The sequence below is a fragment of the Diorhabda carinulata genome, chromosome X (genome assembly GCF_026250575.1).
Source record: "Diorhabda carinulata isolate Delta chromosome X, icDioCari1.1, whole genome shotgun sequence".
Classification (NCBI taxonomy): Eukaryota; Metazoa; Arthropoda; class Insecta; order Coleoptera; family Chrysomelidae; genus Diorhabda; species Diorhabda carinulata.
In genome coordinates, this window is record NC_079472.1 from 45,981,282 (window position 1) to 46,002,456 (window position 21,175).

The window sequence follows — 21,175 nt, forward strand, 5'->3', positions numbered from 1 at the left end:
GTTATTTTTTTCACTGTCCATTTTTAGGTACAAAACGGTTGTTCCAAGGTACATAACTACATGTAAGCATTACAAAGTTTGTACTTTTGCACTCTTAAAGCAAAACTTTTTTTAAAATTTAATTTGCGAAATTGATATATGAATGGACAAAAATTAGTATAACAATCTCCTCTACTTATTTTTTCAGTTATATATAAATACGAGATGACCACAAAAAATAGAACCCTTCACGTAATCTCTATTGAATTAATAATTTAATATCCGTTTAGTAAATATTATATACATATATATCATATTTTTTAGTTTGTTTGAAACAATCCGATTGCTCACTTCCAACTACGAGTTTGGTTCTTTATAGTGTTTAGTTGGATATCGATATCGACATGAGCTGCCCACTGGAACAAAAAGGCTTCGAAATTCTTCAATATTGTGTGCGATAAGAGCCGAATCGTCTGTACTATTGATTTATACAATATTGTATTACCTTAATAGTGAATAATTGTCAGTTGTCATCCAGTCCGACATGACAATTTCCTAACCCATTTGTGTATTCATATATTATGATATTATTCAAACAACTTGCAAAAAATAGTGGTTAAAAATACTATAATCAAGAAATATATTCGTGAAATTTAATATATGAAAGAATAATTGTGGAGTTTTCACTAAATTATGAGTACCACAAATTTTGAATTTAGTCTTATTATCTAGAAACAACTCTATTTCAACTTTCTATTCTGTCACCTAATGCACGTAAATGTCAATAGAAAGTCATTAGTTAATTTTTCTGCATATGGAAAAAGACCAACGTAAAACACGAGTAAAAAAATTAAACGCGAAATTACCAGATGATATTAAAGAAAAATCGTATTTAACCAGAAATGTGGACACATCGATAGCAATCTTGAATAGTCCAGAAGACGATATAGTATTAGAAGCTTTACTATTTCTATCGAAATATGCGGATATTTGCTTAATAAATTTGAACTATTTACAACAGAAAGGGTTGTTGAAAAAAGTATTGGATTTATTTGATCGAAATATATGCGTGCTGAGATTGTCACTGAGACTTCTAAGTACCCTTTTAACTATAGAAGATGTAGTTTTCGAATTCGATCAAGGAATATATGACAACTATATTAAAAGAATTACAGAATTTTATATTACCCACAAAGATTCGTACGTTAAAGAATTCTCCGTCACCATATTAATGAAATTAGCTAATAGTTGTAGAATAACGAGCTTGATTTTCTCGGTTGATTTATTAAATCCCATATTAGCTACCCTTAAGTCGCTCAAGAATTTAGGTTTATTGCAAAACACTATGGCATTATTCGACGCACTCCTTACTGCTCCTGCAGCGTTAAGTGTCCTACCCGAATTGAAAAATTTTGATGCATCTGTTATAGTAAACTATTTAAAACACACCGACAAAGAAGTAAAAATGTTGGCCTTCAAGATAATTTCGAAGCTTACGTTGTTTGCGTTAGATAATTACCAAACTATGTTTAAAAATCAAAAATTAGTTGAAAAAATGATGGAGGTGGTAATGAATCCAGAACTTAAAGTGAATCATGCATTAGCGATGCAAATAATATCGAATTGTTTAAATTCTGATATAACTTCAACGTACTTCATAGAATCTGTACAGTTCTTAGAATTTTGCTGTTGGGTGAAAACATGTGATAATGAATATCTTTACCAATCCGTTGATATATTTTTGAAGCTATCCGCTATACCGAGCATAAGACAAATACTATTCGATCTTTCAGTTGAAGAATCTATTCTTTATTTTCTGAGGAGCAATGAGAAGTGTATTCTCAATAAAACTTGTGAAGCTATTTCATATATGAGTGAACACAAATATTGTTGTGAACACATGTTGACAACCACCGTTGTTGGAACTATTTTTAATATGTTGGATCGAACAGACGATGAAGAGGATCCACAAAATGATATTGCCTATAGAACTTTAGCAAATCTTACGAAAAGGTCTTTTAAGGCTATGTCTATTTTAAACCAATTGGGTGCTCAAGCGAAATTCATTGATTTATTCAGTAAAGGTCTAACGGTTATGTCTGATGAAAGTTTTTCGAATGTAACAGAAATATTATATCATTTCGTAGTTCACCCTAATTACCAACATACTGTAGTGAATTCCAGATTATTTAAAGAACTTTTGAAAGCAATACAAAGCAATCACGAAAACGTCTCTAATTTATCAACAGAAATGATTACATACTGTTTAGCCAATCCAGATTTTGTAGATCTTTTTCTAAATCAGAATGGACCTGAAATTGTAGTGGAGACGTTGAATGGAACAAATAGTTTGAAATTACAAAAAAGTTTATTAGTTTTAATACACTGTATGTTGTATAACGAAGCAGTGACAGTGGAGTTTATAAAAGCAGGACTGATTAAAGTTTTAAAAGACTTTCCAGAACATATAAAAGTTAGATCGCCGTTAATCAAAACTGTTTTGGATTTGATTTTTAACGCTTATTTACCATTGAAGTTTTATGAAACACATCGTCTCCATATCACTGATAAATTGAACAATCAATTTTATTTGATTAATGGAGTTTGGAGAGGTAGTGTAAGTATTAGATTTATTTTCTTCATATATATATATATATATATATATATATATATATATATATATATATTTAAGAGTGTATTATACACGTGAAAATAATGTAAAAAATATGTTCTTATCCGATTTTCATTTGTTTTCAAGTTATGGAGTAATTAAAAATTTTCATCTAGCTTTCCACTTATATCTGAATTTTAATTCAGATATTCTGATGTTTTGATGAAATGTCAGTGTACAGTGAACAGTAACTGAACGTTTAATTTCGAATTTATGTGATTGTTAGTGTTGCAAAATGCCAAATACTTATTCAAATTTTGAATATGCAAATATGGTGTTTGTTTATAGTTTCTGTAATGGAAATGCTACAGCTGCTGCTGAAGAATATCGTCGACGTTTTCCACACCAAATATATCCTGATAAAAACGTATCTATTAGAGTTATTAACAAATTTTGTGAGATTGGTAAGCTTTCCAGTGCTAACATTTCATCTGAACGCGCTACTCGACAAGGTTTGGTAGAAGTAAAAAATATTCTGCATCTAGTAGAAGAAGATGCAACTTATAGCTTACAGAGAATTGCCACTCAATTGGGAATTCCACAAAAAAGGATGATAAACACACTCCACGAACAAGGCTTCTATCCTTATCACGTACAGAGAGTACAGCACATACAACCAGAGGATTACGCTAACCGTATGGAGTTTTGTCGGTGGATAAATAATAATCATCGTGTGGTAACGAGTATACTCTTTACGGATGAAGCTATATTTACCCGTGATGGCATTAATAATACTCGTAACTATCATGTATGGTCGGACGAAAATCCCCACGCAACAGTCGAAAGCAATTTTCAACATCGGTTTTCTGTAAACGTGTGGTGTGGTATGGTTGACAGTTATTTAATTGGCCCTTTCATTTTGGAGAATCGTCTCAAAGGAGACAACTACCTAATTTTTTTACAAAATGAATTACAAGGGCTACTAGAGGATGTTCCTATAAATATTAGAATGAAGCACGATGGAGCTTCCGCACATGTCGCTCGTCAGGACAAGCAATATTTGGACGAACGTTTTCCAGGACATTGGATAGATCGTGGAGGTCCCATTAATTGGCCTGCAAGATCTCCAGACCTCACACAACTAGATTTTTGTTTATGGGGCTGGATGAGAAATGAAGTCTACAAAATAAAAGTGGACACACGGGATGCACTAATTAGACGAATTGAGAATACTACAGCCCATATTAAAGAAGAAAGAAATGAATCAATTGGGAGAGCAACAAACGCTCTTCGTAGACGAAGCAGAAAATGTTTAAATGTCAATAGCGGTATTTTTGAACATTTATTGAAAGAACGCTATGATTGAGAAAATTTTTATGTGATAATTTGATAATTTGTTAATATACTATAACTTGAAAACAAATGAAAATCGGATAAGAACATATGAGTTTTTTTACATTATTTTCACGTATATAATACACTCATAGAGAGTGGTGCGTTCCTCCTGACTCACTATATATATATATATATATATATATATATATATATATATATATATATATATATATATATATATATATATATATATATATGTCTACGTGTACTAAATTTTCTAAATTTTTTTATGGGCCAACATTCGAGGCCGTCAAATTCCAACAGGACTCAGTTGCAACAACTAGATTTTCTCTTGGTAGTTTGCGAGGTAGGAACTTCTCGTCTCTTTGAGGAATGATGTGGAATGGCCTGTGCGGTTACCTGATTTCGTTTTCTGTGGATCGCTTTTGTCACAACAGTCAGCTGGGAAGGTTATGGCTCCAGTATTTTGGGATGCGCATGGAATATTGTTAATCGACTATCTCCAAAAAGGGAGAGACAATCGACAATAACGAATACAAGTTTTTGTTGGACCGTCTGAATTCAAAAATCAATGAATCACGGCTTCATATGTCGAAGAAACAAACCATAGTTTTACCAAGACAATGCACCGATTCACAAGTCGATGGCAACGATGGCTAAATTGAACGAATTACACTTCGAATTGCTTCCTCATCTACCGTATAGTCCAAATCTGGCTCCAAGTGACTACTGGCTATTTGCTGTTCTCTAAAAAATGCTTGCTGGTGAGAAATTCAGCTCAAATGGAGAAGCAATTGCTGAAACTGAATCATATTTTGAGGCAAAAGACAAGCATGGCATCCAGAAGTTAGAGAAACATTGGAATGAATGTATTACTCTTGAAGGAGATTACATTGATGAATAAAATCGATTTATGGCAAAAAATGTTTTTCTCATTTAGTCACACAACTTATTGAGTAATGTGTTATTATGAGAATTAATAAGGACAATAATGGGGTCAAAATTATTAAATAAATGAAGTTATTGTTAAGATTTTTGTTAATATTCACTGCTTTCGGTAAAAAATGGGCTATAGTCTCTCACGCTGAGAGTGCGACGACTTTTTTCCTTTTTTTATTATTCCTCAAAACTGCTGAGCTGATTCTACTCCACCTAAAGGTTAAAAATTCAATACAAATAAAAAAAGGTTTGAGAAAATACGAGCTGAGGTACGGTGGAGTATTTTATCGAAAATAAATTATATAGGTACCAAAAAAATTTGAGTAAAGCTGAATTAATAAGGGTTTCTATATAAAAAGTGACGTTACATCATTCTTATCTTCCATTACTGTTCATTAACAATTTTTAATTGATTCATTTGGACCGGAGCTCTTTCTTTGTACCTTTTCAGATGTCAGAGAAGAAGCCCGATTCCGCTTGTCCCAAAGTTTCTATTCTTCCCTGTCTCCTAGTGATCTTCTCATTTCAGTAATGTTTTTTTCTTCCTCATCTCATATTTCCTTTATTTGGTATATCCACTTTTTTCTTAGTCTACCTTTTATTCACTTTATGTTCACCTTAGCTTCGTCTTTCATTTTCAAATTCAATATTTATTTCAATACGCAAATAACATTTATTTTCTTAAACAAATGTAGTTTCCGTTTTTGGATATACTCAGATACGAAAAAGTAGCGCCTATTGTATCAATTTACGTTGTGGATTATACATACGAAGTCAAAGAACCCTATGAAAAGTTATCTAATACCTCAAGCTCATTGTTTGAAGAAAGTAAATTAGATTTTATGGTAGATTCAATGATTTTAAAACGAAGTTTGAATACATTCTTCCATCGGGAATCAGCTCATAGTATTCATTACGGTTAGTATTTCAATTTTTTGTTGATGTTTAATATATGAAGCACCAGTTATTTTTACTGGACATATTTTCCATAATCTTTATTTATAGACGTTGTTTTGATAGGTGACCTATCTCCTGACCCCTATCTACCAAAATATATCTACCACATCAATAAATTGTTTGAAGAAGGAAAAGAAAAATCTTTAATTGACAAAATAAGAATGTTATCTATATATGTTGATACAATGATGTGTGGACCGGATGAAAGTTTGAAGGTTCCTCAAAAGTATCACACATTCCTCTTACATATTCAAAGTTTGAAACTGAAATTGGGCACAAATATGATTCCAATTGGGTACCTTAGAATTGGATTCCATTGCGAAAGATCTCTTCTATTTAAGGTAATTTATAATAGAATATTAGTCAAGACCATTTCCGTCTCCTGTTTCTTAAGTTAAAACTTCACTCAGACTCAGTCTCATGACTTTTTCCAAAATAAATATATGAAAGTAGTAATAGTTTTCATATCCTTCTGTTTCCTTTATGTCAGTACTTTCTCATTAACTTGTACATTTCTTATTCATTATTCTAAAAATCGAGTTCTATTTCAAGTAATTGCGTTGGTATAGTCTATTTCAGAAATTTAGAGAGCAATAAAATGGGGAATTCCATCCAGTTCGGCTCAATTTCGGTGTCGGCTATAGGGGTAGGTCTTGAAATATTGTGCTGGGATTACTTACTTAGTAGATTATACAGTTACGTTTTGCGTTTAACAGGTACCATTTAACCTTCTATTAGTGCCTCTGCCTATTTCCAACCCTATTTCAGATTCAAATGGTGCTTTGCCCAAAAATTTTAGACCTTTATAAGTATATTTCTTTAGTTTAACGCATCAGTATTTGCTGTTAAACCGTAAATAGTGTTCGAAGTATTATAAGATTAGTAATAAAATGGCGACATTTACACCAACGAAAAGATGCTCCAATAATTCTCCACTATCAGTGAATGAAAAACTTATTATTTTAAATGTACACGATTGCATAAAATACGATTACTCGAAATTTACTGTAATCGCGATGAAATTGTTTGCTGGCGAAGAAAATAGTTAAGAAGTATAAAGCAGTACAGAACAGAGCAGAAGAAAATCTTTTATCTTGATGAGACGTGGATTAATGAAGGTTATACAGTACCAAAAATGTGGCAAGACAAAAATATAACCAAGCTTTCATTGAAGGCCTGTCAAAGGGATTAAGGTGCCTTCAGGTAAAGGGAAAAGACTAATAATCGTCCATATCGGAAGCGAAGAGAGATTTTTAAAAGAAGGTTTGCTAACCTACCACGAGGACATAGATTCGGTTGTTTTTGAAGACTATTTTGGTGAAATAATAAAATATTTTCGAGCTGATTCAGTAGTAGTTATGAATAACGCAAGTTATCATTCTCGATGCCTAGAGAAGACTCCAACTTAATATTGGAGAAAACAAGAAATTATTGACTGGTTAACCACCAAAATTATTGAATTTGAAGATAATTTGATTAAAAAGAACGTTTTATGAAATACGCCGTGGAAGATATAGCAGAAAAACATAGTGTAACTCTGCTGCGCAAACCGTAGCAAGACACAACACGACATTCATAATGAAGGACGTTAAGCTACTATTTGATCAAGCCATTAAGGAGGTGACACCAGAGAACTGGCGACAAGCAGTGTGGGATCTTGACTACTTGATCGATCGGACCGTCGTCGACCCGTTAATTATAACGTCAAGAGATGACAGTTCTTCAGATGACGGAGAATGTTATAATTTTTTATAATTTAATTTCTGTATAATGTATTTTATGTATAATGTTCAATAAAAAATAAGTATACCTAATACTATGTACTAATTTTTATTCTGTTAAAATAAAATTCTTTCCTTTTTACGAGTATCCTACCGGCACGCCTTTGGCACAGTATTTTCAATGTTTGTGGATGGATAACAATAGGATAAATCCATATATTGACCCCAACCCGGGTGGTACTAACTACGCTTGATAAAAAAAATTATAATGAAATCAATGACAAACTAAGAAAGGGGCTTAAATATTCGTTGGGTCACACTGTGGTCCCTTTGCATACCTAATGAGATTTTATATATATTATAATATAATATTTTCATGAATACACACCTTCATTAAACCTCTTTATCTATTATAATGTATGGTGTATAAATTTTAGTAGAAGCAAATTTTTTAGTATCTTGTTTGCTTGGATCGATAGAACTATATAGACTATACTGAAAATATTTTGTACTTACAAGTTTTTATTAGAAATCGGCTATTTTATGTTTATCAGATTTCCATAATGAGAATTATTTCTGGAAACTTATTTGTTTAGCTACCAGTATCATACAATTCTTTTTGGTACAAGGTATATATCAAAGAATTTATCTGCTTGCCTGTGAATGATTTTTTTTAATAGAATATACCCACTTTAGTATTACAGTTTTTTCCTTATTCGTTGAAAGTATCCTAAACCTACTATTTTACTTAGCTCGATTTACAGAGGTTCCAGTGTAAATAAATATATTTAGTGTGAGTCACTGTAAGTATATAAATGTTTGATATATCCACAACCGGCGTAATGTTGATATTCACTTTTCTACCAATGTTTAGAATAACCGCTACTACATACCTAGTTTTTAGAAGATAAGATCCATTTACATTTAGATAACGCTCCTTCACACATAAACACGAAAATCAATTAATCAAAATAAGAACTAAGTACATCCACCTCAATCACCAACTATGGCTACATTTGACTCCCGGCTGTTCCTTTTTTTATTTAATTGTAGACCAGATTACGTGACTATTTTATTAGGGATTAATCTCTACTTTTTTCATTCATTTTGTATCCTTCGTTTGGTATTTATTTCTTCCCTTTTGATCCTTTTCAATGCTGCTCCTATGAGATTTTTAATTCATGTTTATCCTCTATAATTTATACGTACTATTTTGAATTTTAACGATTTTGTTGCTTTTCTGTTTTCGGGCTTATATGCTCAAACCATATTAATTATTCCTCATATATTTTATCTGGTTCCATATTTAGTTTTTTTTTCGTGTATATATATATATATATATATATATATTTATTTATTTATTTATTTTCCGTTTCATTTATTTTATTCCGAATCAATTTGAAACTTTTTCTCCAAAATATGATACTTTCATTTTATTGAATAATTCACCAATTACATATACCTAAGATATTTATAGTTTGTTACTTGCTCAATTGGTTTCTCTAAATACGAATATTATGTCTTCTCTTGCAGTATGTTTTCAGTTTTATTTGTATAATAATAGTTTCATATACATATTATTTATTTAAGTATTTGATATTTCCAGGTTATGTTGTAGATCTTGTTCTGATTCAACAAAAATATCAATTTATTTGCCAATATTAATTCTGTACTAAGTCTGCTCTTTTTATTATTTCATCTATTTCTGTTGAGAAGAGTAGCGAGCTTAGTTAAGTCCTTTGTTATTACCTATCTTTGTGGTAAATTCCTTTGATGCTTCGTTTTTTCTTCTATCACATTTTTATTATTTTTGTACATTATCTCATGCCTCTCAAATCAATAATATACATAATAAAAGATATGTCTTATATTGTTTTTAAGGCAATAGCTGATAGAATATGTATACCATGTTCATTGGTCCAAGGAGAAAATCACATTTATTGGAATGAAGTAGCCTTATTAGAAGATGATAACAGTAAGTCAGGTCCTGTGTTAGTTTTCTACATTGTAGATTTGATGAATAGAGTCGGGTCATTGATACCTGTTGGAAGTAGAGACGCTGATCAATACTGTAACGAAAAACATTATAATAAATAATATATAGCATGTTCTTTTCGAAATATTTATTTACATAACTACATAACAACAACAACTACATGTTGAAGTTGGGTTGGTTGAAATAATTGTCAGAGGAGTGATTTTCACAGAAGCCCATACGTAATTTATTCCTCTAGTTCGCAGGTGGTTTGTAAACTCTGACGTTCGCGCCCACGCTGACGCTCTCGACGTTACGTTCAACTTCCAGCGCGGGCGCGAGCGTAAAGGTTTATAAATTGACCTTAATTGCTTTTCTTGCTATTAATTGATGGTAAGCTGAATTTGACTAGTTCAAATTATGAGTGTAGGAGGACTAATTGCGAGTGATGTTCCTATTGTTCGGTTTTTATCTATTGATTTACCTTGTTTCATTTAACTGTATTGAATGAATTCAATTTAAAAGTCTAGACCGGGTTCCAAAGCTTCATTTTGTTCCAAAATATTAAAACAAAAGGATTTATGAACAGATGCGGGTAGGTATTGGAATTTTACAGATGATTCACGACGACGAAGACGTTGTCTCGTAATTAAGTGTGACCTATTTATTTATAAACAAGGACTATGTCGGAATCTAATATTGGCAGTCAAATTATGAATCTTCAAAGTGACGAAGTAATGAGCAGGCATAATATAGCGAAATAAAATTGAATTAGTCAAATAGGATGTCCAACACCGCAATATGAAGGGAGGAGACTATGCGAAATACAAAACATGGCTACATCATCAAGGACAAACAAATTTGAAGTTACACTCTCTGGCGGTAAAGTTGTGGCATTAATTTTCTGTGATCGTGTGTTAAACTCCTGGTCTATTACCTGGAGTGCGACCAAACACCATAGATTTGGAATGCATTAAGTCGTACTAGTCGTGAGGTTTCTTAATTATTGGGAGTTAAAAAATAAATCTTCGAGGTAAAAGATGCTGAAACTTCAGATCTAAATAAGGTCACTAAGATTTTGACAAAGCAGTTGCATTCTCTCAAATAATAAATGACATCTAATCTTAAAAGCGTTTTAAAAACAGACAATTTATAATTCATGTTTTCGTCGATTTACCCAGTTTAGACGTGTTTTCAATTGCTAGATATCATAATTTCTTATCGATCAAAATAGTTTGAGATATCATGGTATCGCTCGTTCTTAAACATTCATGATTATTTACAAAATCGACATCTTTTATTTGATATTAGAAAAGAATTTATCATCCGAATGGTTTGATATATTGCTAGTGAATATAGATTAAGTGAATGTATGAATTCTTGAAAAGAACTCTTGTAAAAATAATTCATTAATCTACACAAAAAATGCTTAACAAACCATAGTGCTTATTAGGAAATCAGGAATGAATAGAAAATTTTGTAAAATATTATAAGCTTTAAATTGTATGAGGTTTACCGAAAATGCAACTAAAGTCTCAATAAAATTAATATAGCTGAATAATTTTTGTTTACTAGCTCAAGAATAATTCAAATGTAAGTTTCTGGAATATCTTGATATAGCTAAAAATAATTGGAGAATATAGTTTTATAATATTAACGATTTCATGTATTCGTTAGTTATGTGCGTGTGGGACTTCACATGTTATCAGATACTCCCCGTTAAAGTATATTACTGCGGTGAAATTATTGAAAAATACAAGTTTGGCTGAGCATGGATTTTACATATGTCTTAAAAAATGCCATTCGGCAGTTTCGAAAACAATACTTTTGCTTTCTTGAAGTATAAAAAACAAACGATTATATATTTTTTTACAAAACCCAATGGTATATATCTTCCCATTTCCAAAACTTAAGATTATTAGTTTGCCAGTTTTGGATAGATTAAGAGAAATCAATAGAGAACCAGTTATATAAATCAGTCGTGTCTTTGGAGACCCAAGACATCGAATAGATGGGTCATCCGCCTCACAGTGCTAACTTGACACCTATTAATTTTAAATAAAGGACAAAGAACATTCTTATGAACTGATTTTAACGCTTTTTAGAGCTACTATCTACTGACTGGAATAATTTCTCGTGGAAATCATGTGTTTAAGGCAATTGTTTTTTTTTTAATATTGAATCTTCATTTTATGTAGTCTAGTATAGGAAGAGACAACCACTGCAATTACTATATGACTTGATTCAATTAAGGACCAAAACTTTCCATTAATTAACAACATGAACTTAAAAATAATCAATATCCTTAGCACGGATGGATTAAAATATTCAGAAAGTAGCACTCAAGGGTGAATGGAAATATATAATTAGAACACTGAGGTGCAAAGGTTATTTGAAACATATTTCCTACAATATTTGACTCAAGGTATAAGAATAAATTTCTTCAAATTTTTATTAAGAAAAAGGTATAAGAATATCTAGTAATAATAATAAATGACCAATTTCTTTGCGGTATTTACCAATTTATGTGAAATTCATATAAAATTAGTAGGGTTCTTAAAAAGAAATTTTGAAGCAAGTCTGAAAACAGTTTGTAATAGTTGGTAAAAGTCTGCTGTTAAATAGCCGAATAGAAACTAATGAAAGCTGCCTAGCTGCTACTATATTCTCTTCTCTACCTCAACAATTTCAATAACATCATAGTCTCAGACGTAGAACAGATTTTATTGAAAGTTGGTCAGTTTGAGCAGGTCAGGATGAAAAATATACACCAATCCAAAGTTTCGATGGACAATAATATAAAGAATAACTTTTCTCAACTTTATTGTTGACTATCCATAAAATATACATACAATTCCATATAAACCCAATATTTATCCACCAAAATGGTCATTAATGATCTCTCTACCCTTAGATACTATTTTTTCAAACATAATCGGACACTCTGATAGAGGAAGATTCTAAAATTATTGCTTAAATATTATTAAATTTACAGTAAATACCAAGTCTATTTATCGAAGAAAAATAGTAAATTAGTAAATAGACCGCCCTCTTTAAGGTTTCATACAACAGATTATTAATATAAATTATAAATAATTATGCACAATTATTTTAACAAAAATATACAATGTAAGCGTTTGGAATAGATACAAAGTGAACGGCCAAAATATGGAACACATTCATTTGAAAATATGTGTATTGAAACATTAAAATAAAATCTTCAATTTTTACGCCAATAAACACATTTTTCTATCCCCCATCACATGACTTTGAGCTACCACTATCGTCAAACATTTATAATAATGGGCTCAACACTCTATATTTCACATTTTGATTTCTTTGAATAGCTTCAATATAAAATATATTTAACGTCAGAAAATTTAAGAAAACAATACACAATGAAATTATATTTCTGTTAAAATTCAAATTCCTACTATAATTTCAATGTATGACAAGGACAAAAGTGCAAAAATGTAATCTCCTTTTGCTACATCTCACCAAAACACATGTGTCATCAAACTTGTTGTTGTTCAGTAACTAACTTAACTCATATTTTCTTCTTTTAAACAATTGGTAGTTCGAATTAGCATAGTTAACATCAAGACCTAATAGATATACAATTACAAAGATCGCACCATTATTCTAACAAATGCTACGAAGTTACTTCATACTTTTCTTTGAAAACCTTCTCAATTGAATTCACTCCAACTAATTAGAAAATTTTTCAATATATTGTTAGAATTTTCAATCCAGAATAATGTTTTTTAGTGCATACATAACAATTACATCGTACAACCTATTTCCATCCACTGTGTAATAATATAAAATGATAAAACTGACGAGGATTAATTTGTTTCAACTTTACTACTTTACTTACGACTACAAGCATATTATTATACTAAAACAACGTTTAGTAAACGTTAAATAGATAGTAAATTAACTTTTTATTATTAAATACGAACTAATTGGAGTATGCTTTTTGATGGAGTATTCCCTTTACATTCCTGGTAGACAAGATAAAATAAAAGTGATCCAATTCTACTATAAAGTGACAATTTGATTTGTACTATCTACTACCCTCAATTTGTACTTAGGAGATGATATTTTGGTTCAAATAATGATTTTATGTTAACATATAAATTATCGAAATTTGACTTCTATGATTTGACAAGTTGAGTTGAGTTCTATTTACGTTACAATATTTTTCTGCGAAAATTTTCTCTCATTATAGTCAATCACATCAAGTTACTTTTATTCTTTATTATAATTAGCCGACATTGATTATTTTTTTTTATGAGTTTCCCTAATGTATAGAATCATGCAAACAACTGGAGTAGTAGGTACCCAGATAGACATTTATGTCATTCTGAGAACTGTACCAAACGTCCTCTAGGTATAATTGCTTTGAAATTCAGCTACATTTAGGCACTTTTGTATTTTGTATCTACCACCAGATATTGATTTACCAACTCTAAAATAAATAAATATCGGTTTTTGAAAACGATAGAATTGTTATTGAAATGAGTTTGAGATTGTTTCAAGTGTGTCTTGGGCATATGGTATCTACGTAGAGGACTCACTTGGAACAATTGAAATTCGGTTCTCATGATACTGTATCAAATCAATGAAATACGAAACGACAAAAATATGAAATAAAATTATTGTATTTAAATAAAAATATCGAACAAATCATTATTGTTTTTCTTCTTCTTTTCACATTCCCATACCCGTTCACCGTTCTTTTTATCCTCAGTTTCTTTTTATTTCAGTCCTCTAGAGGCTCCTATTCTATCCACCCGTGCTTCGGTAGTCTTTGTACGGGATTATACCCTTGCAGTGCTCTGTATTGAGCATTCTACTAACATTAGTCGCCATATTTCTGTAATTAATATTTTATTGGCTCTGGTGACTAATAGGCACTTTTTCATATCGAAGTTGACTGTTTACATTTTTTATTATTTTTACATTATCGATCATAGTTTTGGAAAACTAATAGTCGATGAACAGTTACTCTTTTCAAATTTGTCTCTTAAAAAACTTATTCATAGTAATGAACAAAATATTATTGACAACTCTATTGTACCTAACTATGTAAAAAGTTTTCTTCATTCTTCGGAATAATAAACTTTTAGAAAAAATTCACTTTATTTCATAAATATCTATAATTGATCACTACCTAGCACGACAAGTAATCGCGTTTATGTCCACTGCATAAACTATTAATGTGGTTGAGAATAACCTGTGATGTTTTCCAGGATTAAAGTCAATTCTTGTTTGCATTTTTCATGATTTCAATGGATATATCATGTAATAGTTCTACACTAATAAAAATGACAATATGCAGAAACGATTGGTATTGATAGTGAAATGTATGGTATTATTAAACGTCAGGGTCTAAGGCTCTATGGCTTGCCCTTGGTGAAAATAGACAATATCTACATAAGTATAGCTCTTCCAATATCTATTGCAGAAGATAGTTATGCGAGGATCAATCAATATTTCATAAATACGTACAGCACTCATACCAAATTAAGAAATGATGTTACTCCCCGTATACAATTCGGTAAACATCTAACAGACCGTCAATCAACAGGGACTCATCATCTCCGCTGTTTACCCTGCCTACCAATCAAAACATCGAATCGTAAACATAAATACATTTCTATTGGCCGAAGCTGTATGTACACAGTTTCTTATACTTTTACAAATCTTCATAAAAATAATAAAGTTATAACATGTGGTATCTACGCCTATGGTAGTTGAAACAAAATTGTCGGCAAGGGTTTTTATAATCTGCAATCGATATTGGAAGAGCTGTACCAAGAAACCGTGGTTGTAAATAATCTTATAGCAGCCGGGTAGTCTAAGAGCCCAGATCAGGCTTACCACAACTATAACAAAAACAAATCTCTTAGTCAATTCAACTATCCAGATAAGTATAATAGAAGTAATGATCAAACCTCCAGTCTATCAAAACCTTATTATAAGAATTCACTCAATTAAGTATAAATAAATATATCGATAACATTGATAAGTGGTTGTTATTTGAATAAATGAACAACAACTGTCAGGAATATGTTGTAAATGATTGCTTAAAAGGCAAGCGAACCATATTTTATTGAAACTATTATCTTCCTTCCTAATTCTAACATAATTTAGAGAAAATTTATAGTAATACCAACGTAATTTTGGAACAAAAAATGATTTCCATTCTCTACCTTTAATGAATATGTATATCTAGTAATGAAAGGTTTGCAAAAAATTTTTTTAGAGGATGAATCAACTAACTAAAATAGAGGAAACTTATCAAGGAATCAACATCAAAACTTATTATTTCAGAAGTGTCTCTATTATTTATACTAAACTAATAATTTTCTACCAATAGTGACCAAACGTACAATCAAAAGCATAATATTTTGTTTCAAACCGGAATACGAGTAAATAATATTTCATTGGTGAAAAGCTTCTTTCAATTCACTAACAAAAAACGATATTAGTTTTCAAATCAATTTCCGTTCCTTATTCATGGAATAAAAATATTGATCTATTATGAAATGCTATAAGCTCCATTCATGTTTTATTTGAGAGATATTGTTTAAGTTAATACCTCTAAAATTCATTTTTTTCAATTTGCAGAATATCATTTTAGAAGATACTGATAAATCAGATGCCATTCGGCAGAGAAAGGGCTTAGAAAAACAATATTCATTTGATGTGGTTTTCGGAGAAGACTCTACCCAAGAAGAAGTCTATAAAGTCACTACAAAAAGTTTAATCACTGATATTCTTAAGGGGTGAGTAAAGAAATATGTACATTATATATATTTACCATTAATAGATTAATAGATGAGCGCTCTAAACAGTGTGTTATTCCGAGTATCACAGCAATAAAGGGGGACAAAATAGATCTTTTGGGTCGCAGTGTATATGAAATCAGGAAAGATACAAACATACGTACATTCACCATTTACATAGGTTTTCATATTTTCTAGTAAATACTTTTAATATGTACATTTTGCACTGAATTCTTGCCCGTGTGACTATCATTTTAATTAATCTTTCAAACATTTCCAAAATTCAAAGTGCTAATATAGTTATTTAGTTAGAATTCTTGTTTCTGCTAATGTCAAATAAGTCAGTCCTAATGATTTTTTTGTCCACTTGATACCTGAAATAGTCTTTCAATGTGAATTATTTTATTAACAAAAAAGTGAAACTAGAAGATTTTTAATAGAAATGGCACTTATCAGACTGAACACACTGTTTACTCTATCAAAATCCAACACTCACAATTATACTGTTTGACGCGCGTTTAGATAACCAAGTTATTGTCTTCGGAGACTGAAGTTAAACTCTGAAGACGATATCTTGGTTATAGAAACGTGCGTCAGACAGTGTAATAGTGAAGAGCCTTTTATTTATGAATGACGATGTAATTTTAATTTAATTGAAATACTAATTCTTTTATTCAAACTCAAAATTCTCGGAATCAATTGAGCAGTCACTCCTTATCTTTCCAAATCTGTTGAAATGCTTTGCACGGAACCGTACGAGATTTTACTTACTCTATCATAGTCTATCACGTGTTTAAATGAACAAGTTTGTCTATTTTTATTTTATTTTTATCTAGTTTTGAAATCAAAAGATATCCCAGCGGCTGTTTGTCCTAACTAACTCAGGTCATTACATCACCACAATAGACAGATTGCAATTTCTTGTGCTTCTTTAGCACCCTTTTTCAATAGGAAATTAAACTTCTGACATAATGTTATGAGATAAGAAATGCAGTGTGTCAAAGAATGTTCTATTGGCATTTATATAATATCGTTGATCGATTTTGTTTTGAATCGAGAAAGTTTCAGAATAATTGAAAGTTTCCAATAATTTGATTCCTCACACTCACCTCATAATGATCTTTCTGCTTTTTTTTTTTGTTATTACTTCAAGACAGAATAAGTTTGCGAGTAATTGAATAAAATTTATCAAGTGCTCAAATACATTCTCTAAGTTGTCCCATTTGGAATATAATATAAACATTCACATACAATATTCTATCAATATTAGGAGGCAATCAAATAATTAAATGGAGCTATTTACAGCTTCCAATCGACCATGAAGGTAAACATGGAAAATGTCATTTACTATGTAATTCTGTTATTTGCGTATTATTGATTATAGTTTAGCGGTTTTATAACTAGAAGTAGGCATATTAATTAATCCATTCGTTAATTATACAGAACGTAATGTAAGTGTAAATATTATTATTTAATTGAACTAGTTCATAACTACAAGGAAACAAAATAAATAAGAACAATGACACTAATTATTAACTGATGTAAATTTACATATTAATAATTGATTGCTGGTAAAATTTATTTGAAAAAGTGAAACTTTCAAGAGACTGTACACGTTGTGTGATTGCACGAACTTAATACTAGGGTTGCTGCCTAAGTTTTAAGATAGGCAAATAAAAACAAATATTTATGATTGGATAGGGCTTTATTGTTTTCAAAGTATTCTCCATTACGATAAATACACTTTTGTATGCCTGTAAACGAGTTGTCGAAGCATTTTTCAATTCCGATTGAGGTACCTCCAAAACATGTGATTTGAACGCATCAACCGCTTCTTCAGGTGTAGAATAATGTTGACACCGCAATTTATTTGATTCTGCGGAAATGAGAAGAAATGATTGGGTGCCAAACAACGACTGCACGGCGTATGATCCCTTCGAAGTTTTGATTGTTCCAAAAAGGTTTTTGCTTGAACTGATGAGACGGGTGAGAGCCCGCATTGTCGTCGATTCGTCTTCTGCGATTGGTTTTCCTGATTTTTTCGAACAATTTTGGCAAACAAATTATGGTGTACCATTCAGAATTGACCGTTTTACGATACTTTAATGGAACGGTGGTGACACGTCCACTTATTCCGAAAAAACAGGCGAACAACTTTACTGGATACAGCTCCTCTTGAAAGATCAATACAGTCGGTTGTTGTTTAGTTTCGGGCTAATATACATAGATCCATGATTCGTCGCCTGTCGTAATCTTATAGACGCCTTTTGAAGCACTGTGATTGAATTTTTTCAGCAATTCTTTGCACCAAAAGGATCTTTTTTTTTTGACAGATTGTCAAGTTATGCGGTATTCAACGCGAATATATCTTTTTGGCAGCCAAATGTTCATGCAATATTTAATTTATGCGTGTTGAACTAATGCCAAAATATGCCTCAATCTTATGGTATGTCACATGATGATCTTGCTATGTCAGTTTACGCACAGCATCGATGTTTTCTGGAACAACAAACGATGCTGTGTTGATGAACAGTGTTTGGAAACAAAACGGGGAATTTATAGTTTCTGGATTTTTATTGTCCAAACAGGTGTTGAAATTTTGGTTTGCAAACATCGGTTTCATATTTAAATATTAATATTAAATATTAGTTATATATTTTTTATACTGTATATAATAAAAAATAAAATGGACATCACGGAGTTTAACCCACTAGGATTATCTCAATTTTACTCTGTAATAGCTATTACTATTATTTCTCACCTCTACACTAGCAAATAACTCAAAACGTTTTACTTTTTGAGTGTTGTCACTATTCCACCATGACCACCAATGTTTTATATCGTGATTTCTTTTAAATGGAAAAAAACTAGAGATGAATTTTCAGAGTAATTTGACAGTAGTGATCTGAGGTATCAGTTATTCTTATTTCAGATATAATTGTACTGTATTCGCTTACGGAGCAACTGGTGCCGGAAAAACTCATACAATGGTAGGAACGCGATCAGCACCAGGTATCATGATTAGAGCTCTAAATGATTTATTTGAAGCAGTGAAAGACAAAGAAGATGAATACTCGGTAAGATGATTTAAGCACTTCAATTTCATGTAGATATCGAATTAAAACAAGTAGATTGTACTATGTGGCTATATAATGGTCAATAAGTCATGTATATCGAGAACTTTCGTTTATTATACTAATTCATTTTAAAAATGGTAATACACCTATATTATCTCAATCTCAATCTCTGCTTTTGACGTGATATGTTCACTTCTGTGTTGTAGCTACAGAACGCAGCAATGATCGTGTTCTGAAAATACCAATAAGTATACCTGCAAGGTTTCTTAATATTAGAATGTTTCTAGAGTGTTTCTAGACATCTCAAATGCTTTTTTGGTATAACCGAATATTTACTGACATACGTAAATACCGTTTTAAATATATGAGCGTATAATTATAATTTATTCCAATTGGAAAGCTACCAGAGCTCTCACCATTCAAACAATACCACACAATTATATTTAACTGTTCAATTTCCTCAAGTTTATTCATGTGATGAGTAACTTAGATTGTAGCCATAAGCGAACCTCGACAATTAATCTTCAGGATTAGACTTCAAGTTATCAGCATAGTACATGCATTTCATAATCTGATGAAATCTGTCTATTCTTTTGGAATTACTGACCATGGAGTTGTTGATATCTCCTTTGGAATCCCAATAGAAATCTCGTACTGGTAACTCATTATAGCCTATAACAATAGGAATTGCAATCGCGCATTTCATTTCCTCTTAGGAAATGTTTGGCTTAGGTTGGTTACATACATATATACTTGTTGGATTCTTGAAGAAACTGTCCAATAACATCTTTATCATCTAAGAATTTTTCAAATATTTCCACATAATTCTAGTACTTAAATTTGCCACAATCAGGTGCAGGAAATTTTTTTTTTCAAAATCACCGTTTATCCGTGTTATATTTTTTAGTCTCAGACGAGGAAAAACTGTTTCTGTATCGGAACTGTCATCAAGAGGCATTAAAATCTCCATCAGTTACGGTAGATGCAAGCACTAACTCAGCCTTTGGCAATAATTGTCGTCCAGTAATCAACCACCATCCTCTTCGCCCGAAACTTCATCCGTCAAAATATTTGAAACGAGAGGCTCAATATGAATTTCTTGAATATCAATATCATCATAGGCTTACTGGATTGCCTCTTACAAGGTCAATCTTGTTAACTTGGTACAACTGAATATTAAATTATAAAACGTAAATAGATGACTAAAATATATCTGCCTATAAGGGAGTTTGGTTGAAACAGGGTACTCCATTCGTCTATTAGAACTTCGGTATTCTTTTATCTGACGAAAATAATCATGTCGCCATCGAACTATCCTTGACGATTCGGTTATTGCAATCCGTTTATTCAGTTTTTTATGTTAAAACCACATGCTGACAAAACGACGCAATTTTCCTAAACTGGTATAATTGTATTCTGGATAATCTGCTGGAGTACTTCTAACGTATCAATCTGGAGTGAAGAAAAATTAGGAATATTCATTTTTATGTATACATAGATATATTATAACTTAAAAAGAATTACTCCATTTTTAAAATATGTCCAATATTCTTCAGTAAATAACATAGTGTTAACTGTTAGAATTTGATTGTGTTGACTGATCTTTTTTTGATATAAAGCATATTAAGTGTTTTATACAATTTAATGATTCTACCATATCCTAAATGACCTTTACGTGTTACAAAATTCGATCTTAACCGAACGGTAATTCGGTGCGTGTCCAAAACTTCGTCGATTTTACTTAACTGCAATTTAATGGTAATTAA

At 31.2% G+C, this 21,175-nt stretch overlaps 2 protein-coding genes across 4 annotated transcripts in view; both read left to right on the forward strand.

The window, feature by feature from the left end:
• The window catches only part of LOC130900464 (kinesin-like protein KIF19), a 64,395-nt gene that overhangs the window by 9,038 nt on the left and 34,182 nt on the right, over nucleotides 1-21,175 (forward strand). The window contains exons 3-4 of the mRNA XM_057811101.1: nucleotides 16,175-16,332; nucleotides 19,265-19,409. Coding sequence (XP_057667084.1) covers nucleotides 16,175-16,332; nucleotides 19,265-19,409 — 303 coding nt within the window. The remainder of the gene's footprint in view (nucleotides 1-16,174; nucleotides 16,333-19,264; nucleotides 19,410-21,175) is intronic.
• Nucleotides 762-9,674, forward strand: LOC130900462 (uncharacterized). Of its 3 annotated transcripts, none has more exons than XM_057811098.1 (4): nucleotides 762-2,596; nucleotides 5,581-5,803; nucleotides 5,891-6,183; nucleotides 9,445-9,674. In XM_057811098.1, exons 1-4 carry the CDS (start codon nucleotides 794-796, stop codon nucleotides 9,658-9,660), a joined length of 2,535 nt encoding a protein of 844 aa, XP_057667081.1. In that variant the 5' UTR covers nucleotides 762-793; the 3' UTR covers nucleotides 9,661-9,674. The 3 variants fall into 3 exon arrangements, with proteins under 3 accessions (XP_057667081.1, XP_057667082.1, XP_057667083.1); XM_057811099.1 differs by having other exon boundaries at nucleotides 5,906-6,183; XM_057811100.1 differs by having other exon boundaries at nucleotides 5,906-6,183; nucleotides 9,452-9,674.